The sequence below is a fragment of the Oratosquilla oratoria genome, chromosome 7, assembly GCF_046742065.1.
Source record: "Oratosquilla oratoria isolate Oo_2021 chromosome 7, ASM4674206v1, whole genome shotgun sequence".
Lineage (NCBI taxonomy): Eukaryota > Metazoa > Arthropoda > Malacostraca > Stomatopoda > Squillidae > Oratosquilla > Oratosquilla oratoria.
In genome coordinates, this window is record NC_134783.1 from 29,374,896 (window position 1) to 29,386,436 (window position 11,541).

Below are 11,541 nucleotides of genomic sequence, written 5' to 3' on the forward strand. Positions count from 1 at the left end.
AAAATATCTTTTCGAGCCATTCCATGCAAGTTAAGATAAAACAACACTGTTAACAAACTTTTGAATCTATGTCCTCCGTATTAATTCTACAAAATGGGCGAATGTATCTAAAATCTTCACCTTGGGTAAAGCCAGACAGCTTTATTCAGTTTATAAAAAAAAAAAAAAAAAAAAATCTACTGATTAAGAAGAACGCTGTTTTTCCCCGTGCGCACAATTTGAAAAAATGTATAATAGAAAAAGAATAAATATATAAAAATGTGGAGTTTTGGTGTTATACTTTTAGATCAGCGTTTCTCAACCAGGGTTCCCCGGAACCTTAAGGTTCCGCAAAAGCTCCCTAAGGGTTCCGCAAGAACAAATGAGATGAGCAAATTCACTTTTGATTTTTTTTTATTTAATTTCATATACGTAATATAATTAAACACGCACGACATATTCTTGGTGATTGTAATAATGTAATATAGACATCATGCTATCTAACCTATTATTACGATGAAAATAAAATGAGAAAGATATGGTATATGTTTTTTTGTTTGTTTTTTTGCGCAGGGGATCCTTGAGACATGCAATTTATTTTAAAGGTTACGCAAGGGTAAAAAGGTTGAGAAACGCTGTTTTAGATAAACATTACATTCGTATGACCAAGTTGGCCACTTGCTACCAACGCGGATACCCACATCTGACCCAATGACATATTGGAACTGTTCAAATACACACTTTGTTGTCAAGTGCCTAAATCTAATCAAACTGATTTCTATCAACAAATTTATGATTACTACAACAACAACAAAATCTGCATTGGCGTTGATCTTGTAAGCTATGGACCGTATTCGAGTCTCTGGATTGATGCATCCAGTAACAAATCAGCAATACCACGAGGTTTCCAAACCACAACCACAAACCACTCCGCTACCACCTCAGTCCATTTCCCTCGCAACTACCACACCCCTTGCACCACCACACCATCACAGAGGCACGGAACTCTCACGATCACACGATGACGTGGCAGCTTGGATTGTCCTGTCGGGTGGGAGATCAGCTGTTGAATGTACACGGATGTGCGGGTCAATATCCCCCTGTCCCCCCACAGTGCACACGCACACACACACACACACACACACACACACACACACACACACACACACACACACACACACACACACACACACACGCACACACACACAAAGACGGGTCACCACGAGCATAGCTCCCTTCCCGTATAATACAACTAGGTAAACACACACACACACAAAAACGGGTCACCACGAGAATAGCTCCCTTCCCGTATAATACAACTAGGTAAACACACACACACACACACACACACACACACACACACACACACACACACACACACACACACACACACACACACACACACACACACACACACACACACACACACACACACACACACACACACACACACACACACACACACACACACACACACACACACACACACACACACACACACAACCTCGTGGCGCGGTGGTTAGAGTTCTCGCCTGCCACTACGGCGGTCTGGGTTCGAATCCTACCCAGGGCTGAAATAATTTCAGTATCGCTGCGATTCGAGTCGTTACTCCAACTCCCGTGGGCGGGGAGTTGGTTGTGTGTGTACGTGTAAGGTCAAAGTATTACCCATAGATCGGTCATACGAGCTCTGAGCTCTCGTCCGTGAGGTTAATAACTGTCAATCACGAGTCCAACACGTGACCCAAGACCATGGTGAATCACACGTATAATACAACTACGTAAATAAACATACACTTACACAAAAAAGACATACACGCACATAATCATTACCCCGTCATTCTCAACTGTGATCACCCACTAATCATATAATCTCTACAATTATCATCTTATGGTTCCGTCCCAAAACTCGGTAAAATCTGTTCTTCCTACTCTGTAGTAATAATTATCTTATTCGTATTGAAATAATAAATTTCCCGATTAGCATTATAGCAACCCCGTAAACACCAGACTCCACGTATACTGACACTCTCTTTCATTCTATGTATCACGCATTTCATCATAATGAAACACTGAATTTCAGTAATACCCCGTGTTATGTTTAGTTTAAGTTTCTACTCCCACTCCACTGCTCATGCACCTCGCTTTCCACTCCATTTTGTTTTCTTTCAACACCACACACACACACCCAGGTTATCTAACACTTCAGTTTCTTCCTCTGAGCCATTTCAGTCTCCTCTGGCACGATTTTCTCCTTCCCCATCCGTGCCCAATCCACCTTATACCTCCACTCCCACCCTCTTCCTCCTACTCCACCCGAAGACTGTTTGCAGTACCCTCCGGCGACCCAGCCCTGCGAGACGGACTTACCCCATTTGTCTGGCCACGTCGAGTGGGTGGCGCCGCTTCTGGCTTTTGTTTAGGTTCCTCGGGAGACTCGAGAACTCGCGAGACTTGACGAAGAAGTCCCTCGATGTCCCCAGGTGGGAGGCGGAGGCGGCGGCGTGGCGGGAAGCCGGGAGTGGGTCATCCAGGGCATCGAGGGACGAAGGATGAGACCCCGTTGGCAGAAGAGTGAGATCCGTCTGGAGTCCCCGTTCCGTTGTCGTCCCTCGGTCGATGGTGCCCTTGAATGCCCTTTGCTGATGTCTGTGTTCCGATGTGTCTCTGTGGCTTCGTTTCGGTCCGAAGACTTCGAGAGAGGACTGACTTCGGGGCGGAAGGTCCTTCGAGTCGGTGGTCGACCATCGTCTTCTGGCCTTAGGAAAAGGAGGTCGCCGACGTTCTCGAGGCTCGGAGGAACAGGTGTTGGCCAAAGAGGAGCCTGCGTGCGAGATCGGGGTCGAGGTCACGTTCGAGGACGAGAAAGCAATCGGACTCGTTATCGCAAAAGATTCGGCCACGAGCTTGTCCACGCTGTGACTTCGTCGGGTACGAGGTTTCCCCGGCGTTAGCACCGCAGAGCTGAAGGACTTTTTTCTAATAGCCCCCGTCTTCCGACTCATCGTCACTTCCATGGCGTTCTTGATGGGTCCAAGGACGTCCTTGTGTTCCAGAAGATGTCCCGGTTCTTCGAGGACACTGGGAGTGAGACTCGAGCTCCCTGGAGAGCTTCCACAGGGACTCGAGTTAGACTTAAGGATTGAACCACCCTTTGGTGTGACACTGGATGTAGTGCTGCTACAACTAGAGTTATTACTACTCCCCCTGCTACTGTTACTGTATTTGGCACTTAACACATTACTATCTGGTGACTTCGAAACGTCCTTTTTCCCCCTCTCTTCGACCTTGACCGGAGTCGACTTCGAAGGGGGAGACGGCGTCGGGGTGCACACGATCTTATCGTTGTAGAGCTTCGCGCAGGAGGTATCGTGGTCGCTGCTGCCGAAGTACACCCGCGTGATGTGCTTGACTTGCGGTGGCGTAACAGGGCCACTGCCCCCGTCACTGTCGTTGTGGCCACCCGAGTGGGACTCGCTCGAGTCGGAATAACCCGAGTCCTGGGAGCGGTGGGAGGGTGATCCTCGGAAGGGGGACGTCACGCGGAAGGATCCGAGGGGGGAGTCTTCGCATTGGTTCCCGTCCTCTCCCGAACTCGAAGTTTCTTCGAGAGAAGCCTCAGCTTCGACAATGGGCGCTTGCTTCATCTTATCCTGCCGCTCCACACCATCCTCAACGTCATTCTTGTTGCTACTGTCACCTCCTACCCCTCCTCCTTCTCCCTCACCTCCTCCTCCTTCTCCTCCTCCTCCTCCTACTCCTCCTCCTCGAATCTGCTGCCGCCACTTAGAGGCCGAAGTCTCGTGATGCGGCGTCAAGTCATTTCTGGAGGAGGAAGAGGAGCTTAGCCTTCGGGTGTGGTACTCTTCCTTCGACCAACATCCGTTGTCAGACGCATAGTAGACCCTTGAACGACCCCTCTTGAAGGGCGTTCCCCGGTACGCTGTTGTCCTCTCATCGTCCCCGTCCTTGAAGGAGTCGTTTGGTCTTTGAGGAGTCTTGGGCGATGGGGAAGTGGTGACCAGACCCTTGTTCTGCAAATAAGAGAGAAGACGTTAATCAGTAAAGATAGAAAAAAAATGTATATTGATAAACAACTGAAGAATATACTGGGGAACAAGTCTCCAGCAAAGCAGATAAGGAAAGGGAATATGTAAAAATAAAAACAAAAAAGTAAGAGAAATAAACGATATAATAAGTTTGGAAGCATGATGGTGATCACTCTCAAGCGACAACAAGCAATGGAAAGAAACAAGCTACAAAAAAAAAAAAAAAAATGGGAACGTCTGTGGGAAAAAAAAAAAAAAAAAATAAGCACCATCATGTCTGGATTATCGATCAATCCCTCACCACCCTTCGACGATTAGTACTAAGACACTTTCCAGTGGCTGTGATTAGAAGACGGACGCGTCCTTCAGACAGGGCGTCCATCAGGTAGAAAGTAATTGAAGGCCTGATTAGACGGAGGGACGGCTGAGTGAAAGAAGAGGCACCTGAGGGAATGGTTAGGGGAGACCCTGATTAGGGGTTTGCATTGTTTTCTTTCCCTGATGATGGTGCTCAGCTCTCATAGCCCCCGACACCTCTCATGACGAGGGACATAATGGGTTGAAAGAAGCGTCTGAAAGGACCTAAAGAAAACGGAGACAGATTGGGCTTTCGGAGGATGAATTGGGCCTTGCAGTGCAATTGTGAAGGCGGTCGCTCCGTCGAGGTCGGAGGGATAAATCAAAAGGTTGAAAGAGGTGAGGTTAAGATGCAGGGAACATTTGTTCTGCAATGGAAGGTTGAAAGGGCAACAGGGGAACTCAAGGAGCGCAGTAATTCGCTTCCGTTCAAGAATGAGACCAACTCAAACGCTAACACTTCTGACAAGTTAAGAAAATAATTTTCTTTTTCTTGTGCTATGAGCATCTTGGGATACAGAAAATCTCTGTTCAAATCAGTACAAATAGAAAAATATTGTTTTCGTCTGACAAATACGAAACAATAGCATATTTTTCACTCTTGTTTTCTTAGAAAACAGGAATTAATTCTGTTAATATTTGTTTAAATACAAAAAAAGAAATTATCAAATCTTTTAGAATCTTATCAATAATATTTCTTTGTCCGTTATAGCATATTTTATTGGGTATGTGTATACAATATTGATAATGGTATGCTCTGAAAGGTTATTCTTAATATTCACTAAATCTTATAAAAATTATGGTCTCACCACCGTAAGTACTACTGTACAGATGCTAAATAAATATATTCATCAGAATTTATATTCGAAATATTTTCCAAGGACGCTCACGAAATTATTTTCTTTACATATTTCTGGAGAATTACTTCATAACTACGCCTATACAGTCGTGAGTTATACATTATTAAACCAGGTTAGGAATCTTCAGCTTAACGACTAGGTGGCGCTTACGATATGTTCAAGTGCCACTCAGGGTACTTCACCTCCAGAGTCTCGCTCAATATTCTAGTCAGGATATGATGAAGGTGGTGCTCGAAACTCTCGGACTCAGACCAAGGCCCAACTCAAGGGTTACATAGCCCAAGCAGTTCTTAAGAACCTCAAAGTCTACTGTGATTGGTGTTCTTTGTGTTCTTCGCTAGGTACCCGTGTTGTTCTCTCCGTGAGACGTTCCTCTTTGATCATGGAGCTCTCCTCCTCCTCCTCCTTCTCCTACTTCTCCTCGTCCTCCGCCTCCTTGTTCTCCTCTTCCTCGTTCTCCTCCTCCTCCTCGTCCTACTCCTCTTCCTCTTCGTCCTTGTCCTCTTCCTATTGCACGCTCTCTTTCTCTACATTCTCTTTTCATTCCTCCTTCTCCTCCTCCTCCTCTCCTCCTCATCATCCTTCTCCTACTCCTCCTCGTCCTCCACCTCCTCGTTCTCCTCTTCCTCGTTCTCCTCCTCCTCCTCCTCCTTGTCCTACTCCTCTTCCTCTTCGTCCTTGTCCTCTTCCTCCTCCACTATCTCTTTCTCTACATTATGTTTTTATTCCTCCTCCTCCTCTTCCTCCTCTCCTCCTCTTCCTTCTCCTAAAGGTGATTTATCCCCTGATGAGAAAGGGAAGCGACAGAGGCATTGTTGTTTGGGGTGGTTATGGCGATGTTGTGACTGTTGATGATGGCGGGGTTCCTTGTTGCTGCGGCTTCGACAGTTGCTGTTGTTGTTGTTTCTGGTGTTCCTGTTGCTGTTGATGTTGCTGTTACTGCACTTACTTTCTTTGTTGTTGGTTTCCCTGCTTTTGCCTCTTCCCTCCTCCTCCTCCTCCTCCTCTTCCACCACCTCTCTTCTTTGTCCTCGTCCTTCTCCTCCTCTTCTTCCACCACCTCTCGTCTTTCTCCTCCTCCTCTCTTTCTCCTATTCATCCACCACCTATTTCTGCTGTTTTGTCTTCTAGAAACGATGCTAATACTAATGATGATGATGATGAGGATGATGATGATGATGATAATGATGATGATGATGATGATGATGATGATGATGATGATGATGATGATGACGATGACGATGACGATGACGTTGACGATGATGATGATGATGATGATGATGATGATGATGATGATGATGATGATGATGATGATGATGATGATGATGATGATGATGATGATGATGATGACTATGACGATGACGACGATGATGATGACGAAGACGACGACGATGACGATGACGATGACGATGACGACGATGACGACAACGACGATGACAATGACGACGACGAGTTGGAGGAGGAGAAGGAGGAGGAGGACGATTAGGAGGAGGAGGAGGAGAAGGAGAGGAGGAGGAGGACGACGAAATTTCTTCTCATCACACTTCCCGTCATCGCCTTAACCAACACGATGGTGATAACGGTGGTCGTGGTGGAAGCCACAGCAGTGGTAGTTAGGGGCAATGTAGTCACAGCTGCCAACATTGAACTTTTTCCTTGTTTTGTTATGTTAGTTACCCTAAGCGGGATGGTTAGTGACGTCACCGGCCACACGGAGAACTCAGATACGAACTTCCGCTATTCCTCTTATTTTGACTGCTCGATCTATCAGTTTGGTATGCTGGGTCTCGGTCACTATCCTAGTAATAATGAGAATTTTTGCAATGACGTCTCAATTTATGTGATAATTTTTCAATTACTCTCGTTGTTATTGTTGTAGATGTATTTAGTGTTGCCTACCGTCGTTAATATTTCTGTTTGCAGATGTCGTTGTTGGAGCTCCTGTTGTTGAATTAGCAGCGGTTGTTATAATTTTGTCCTTACTTTCACTACTGCTATTACAACTGCTACTGCAACTGGTGTTCCTGTTACTACCGCCGCCACGACAGCTGCTACCTTTAACAGCTGGAGGCGAGACATGGAAAGGTTGCTGATGATCCCGCCTCCTCGCCCTCCTCTACGGGTCGAGGGTTGGTAACTTCACAGGCAAGAGATAGAGATAATAGCTTCTGCCCAAGACTTCAATATGTGTGGTCGTCGAGACAGATAATGATCGCAGCCTCAAGACTTGCAACATATGCGATCAGCTCTGCATCTGCCAAGGGACCCTGATTCTATCTACGAAAGGTTCCCCAACACGTATACCGAGAGAATGGGCCACGATCCATAGACGCACAAATCGGGTATTATCTCGAACATCATGCGCGGGCCAGACGTTGTATTACATGGAGTCTGCAAGCCGATGGGCAGGTCTTCCGTTGCACATGAGTAGAGCGACCACGTAGCCACGCAGAACTCTGATGCTGCTTGAAAATGTCGATGCAATTCGAATGTTTTGGCTCCATCGATGTGATATTATATACAACGCCCGCACCGTCTTTATCCACACGTGGAATGTTCTAAGGATTTTAAAATGCATACATAGCTCATATTAACAAGTATTTGATACATTTTTCTATGCATTTTTCATCTTACATTATAGTGTGTTTTCTTGTATAGTAAAATATATACTTGGCACCAAAGGCTACGTCTTAATAGTGAAGACTATTTGGTAGTTCAAAACTTCTGACAACGACATTACGTCACAAAAGAGAATCTTCGTATTCTCTTGAGTTAAGCGACCAACTCATACAAAGTCAATACACGAATAAGTCATTTACACTGTACATAAAGGTAATAAATTGTATATCTTTGCATTGATGAAGGTGGGAAAAGAAGTCACGGATCTAGTTCCGAGATTCAAAAACTCGGAACTAGACCCGTAACTTCTTTTTCCACATTTATCAACTTGTCACACTATCCCAGCATATCTTTGTATTCTATACGTGTCTTAAAGGACTCTTATCATTTTATTCTGGCTGTCGTCAGGCAAATTCATTCATCCTTGTGACACTCTTTTGATAACGGAAATGTAATCGGTGGTGTCGTTTGTATAACAAATGACTGATTGCAATTCTTCTCTTTTCAAACTTTACAAACACTAAATAGCTTTTTCTTTAGGATAAGCAAATGAACAATGAACATATAAAACCAAAAGTAATAGAATATTCTAATGCTTTGCTTAGATACTATCATAAAAATCTAAAACATTTTAGGCGATGTCTTTCCTTGACATTCGAATGTATGTCAACTGACGAAGATTTCTTCAGAATGAAGCTGCTTTCAATCGAAATTCGAATTACCTCTAATTGGTTATCGTCTACAAAATTCTAGACATAGAACACGCATCTGGAACGTCTCTGGAAAGACCTACAGTAGAGTACAGGTGATCTAATAGAGGTGTTCAAGTGGGGCAAAGGATTTAACAAGGCGATGCCGACAAGGTGATCATATTAAGACAACAGGGTAGGACTCGCAGTAATGGATTTGAATTGGAAAAGAAATAGATTGAAGAAGAAAATAGGCAAGAATTGATTTACCAATTGAGTATTTGATGAGTGGAATAGACTTGGTAATCATGTAGTAAGCGCTGAAACTATCGGTTGTTTTAAAAGAAGGTTAGATAACTTTATGGATGAGGATGATAGTTGGTAATGGACAGGGAACCATCTAATGTAGACCTTATGGTCTCTTGCAGTCTCCTTCATTCTTATGTTCTTATGTTCTACGCCCTAACATCCCATTACATATTCTGCAATGTTTACAAAGCACTACGAATAATGCCTTTACTTGCTGTGTCTTGCGACACTGCTTCTGACCCAGAGCAGTGGACAAGATGCAGGGATGACCCGTCATCCAGGAGGTGCCAAGATAAGACGGAGGGAAGAGGGTGGAGGGGAGTGAAGTGTGATAAGAATGGAATGGATGGGAGTGGATTTTATGCCTTTGTTTTTTGGCTACCTCCCTTATAAAGGGGAAAAAGACCTTTGGTATATGTATGTATGTACTACGATTAAACTCTAAGCAACGAACATGCTCAAACTTCTTACCTCGTCTATATAACTCCTGCATAACATTCTTAAATTCTATCAGTTCCCGCATTCTAAACGTAATCAAGACAAGTTAGCCCAAGGTTCGCCCGTCGTCTAGGTGAAATAAGCTGTCTGCCATTTGTCATAACAAAGCTTATAAAGTATAATAGAATAATCCCAAAGCGTGCCAATTTAATACCCTGCCCTTTCCACTATAATGTACACGTAGGCTTATCTACTTATCTAAGCTCACCCATACTAATACTACGACTACAATACTTAAGCTGTTTAACAAGTAAATTGTGACTACATGAGGCTTATTTACGTTGGCCCCTACTACTACAACATAGGCATAACAGAAGACCCTAAACCAGAACGAAAAGACTCAAGCCCCGTGGACGCCGGGGTGGAGTGGAGTGCACAGTGGAGCACCGGGATGGAGTGAAGAGGAGGCATTGAGATGGGATGTGGAGAAAGGAGAGGTACCATGGGTTAGAGAGGAGGAGAGTGAGGGAAGGGGATAGATGTACCATCCTAAGGTGGATAAATCAAGGAGCACAAGACCTCTTAACAAAAGTCTATTAGCCAAGATTATAACTGCAGACCCTCCCGGCCTGCTTCTCCTCGTTGTAGTTTTCCATAGCTGTTGTTGCAATATGTGGTGTTATAGTTATGGTTACACAGAGAAACATGGATAGTTTCTACAAGGAGACGTTCCGTGGAATCTGGGATCAACTCCCGTGGAAGAGGAAGTATGGTAGAAAAGATAGAACAGAATTGATCCAGCTGGGTGGAGGGAAGGAGGCAAAGTAAGATCGTAATAACGAGGCATTAGAAACACGACCATTTCTTATTTAAATGAATGCCCGCAATGTGCTTCACTTGTTGAAGATAATCACATCATTTTTGCACTGATATGTATAAGAAATGATATCCAAATACACACGATTTTTATTCCGATACAATTCGTTCTCGGTAAGTGACGACATAGTGATTATGAAAGTCAAATAGGCGAAGTTACAGTGAGAGGGTACAATTGTAGGAAAGAGGCCAAACGCAGGGTATGGGATCCAATATATTTGACGTTTCGCCCAGCAGGGCTTCTTCAGAAATAACCTGCTGGGCGGAACGTCAAATATATTGGATCCCATACTCTGCGTTTGCCCTCTTTGCTACAGTGCTGTTGCAGTCGTTGCTGCTTTTGCTCGAGAGGCTATAGTGGTGAAAGAGTAGTGGATATCCACCTCAGGTTAAATGAAAGGAAGATTGATGAGAAACAAAGGAACCTAGGAAAGGCGGAAGACGCCACTTAAACTTGAAATTGATACGATAGTTTGAAAACAGCAAGAGCTGCAAGCGCAGCGAGGGTGCGTTTATCTGTAGTAATTATGTAAGCGAAGTATACATCTCGGGATGTCCATGTACACTCGTGTACACAAGATCGCTTCTGTGAACACAAACATGTGTAAATGGCTGAGTGAATGAAAGGGTCTTGTGTGTATCCTTTGGGTGTTTGTGAGCACAAGGAGAAAAAATGCGGGTGCACTTCTGTGCATACATACGCACAAATATTTTGTATACATGCATACGTACGTACATACATACGTACATACAAACTTACAAACATGCATACATATATACGTATACATACATACATACATACATACATACATACATACATACATACATACATACATACATACATACATATATACATACGTACATACAAACTTACAAACATGCATACATACATACATACACACATACACACATACATACATGCATACATACATACATACATACATACATACATACATACATACATACATACATACATGCATACATACACACATAATACATACATACATACATACATATATACATACATACATACATACATACATACATTCGTACATGCACACATACATACATACATACATACATACATACATACATACATACATACATACATACATACACACATACACATTTACATACGCACACACAAACACAGACAAACATATATGCATAACATGTTTGTGGGGCGTGTTTGCGAAGATGGATGTCTAGGATACAAGTGATTATCAGGATATGTGATTCATTATCAGGATACAGGGCATTCGTAGGCGAGGGAAAAAGCTCTTATAAATACACATTAATAAGATGAACACTTGAAACATCTAATTATCTTAATGACGTAACTTAGTTCGTACATGAAATTGTATT

General features: G+C 43.6%; 1 protein-coding gene across 1 annotated transcript in view; it reads right to left on the bottom strand.

Annotated features, from left to right (window-relative positions):
• Positions 1-11,541, bottom strand: part of insc (spindle orientation adaptor protein inscuteable) — a 232,913-nt gene that overhangs the window by 71,853 nt on the left and 149,519 nt on the right. The window contains exon 3 of the mRNA XM_076187846.1: positions 2,350-4,013. Coding sequence (XP_076043961.1) covers positions 2,350-4,013 — 1,664 coding nt within the window. The remainder of the gene's footprint in view (positions 1-2,349; positions 4,014-11,541) is intronic.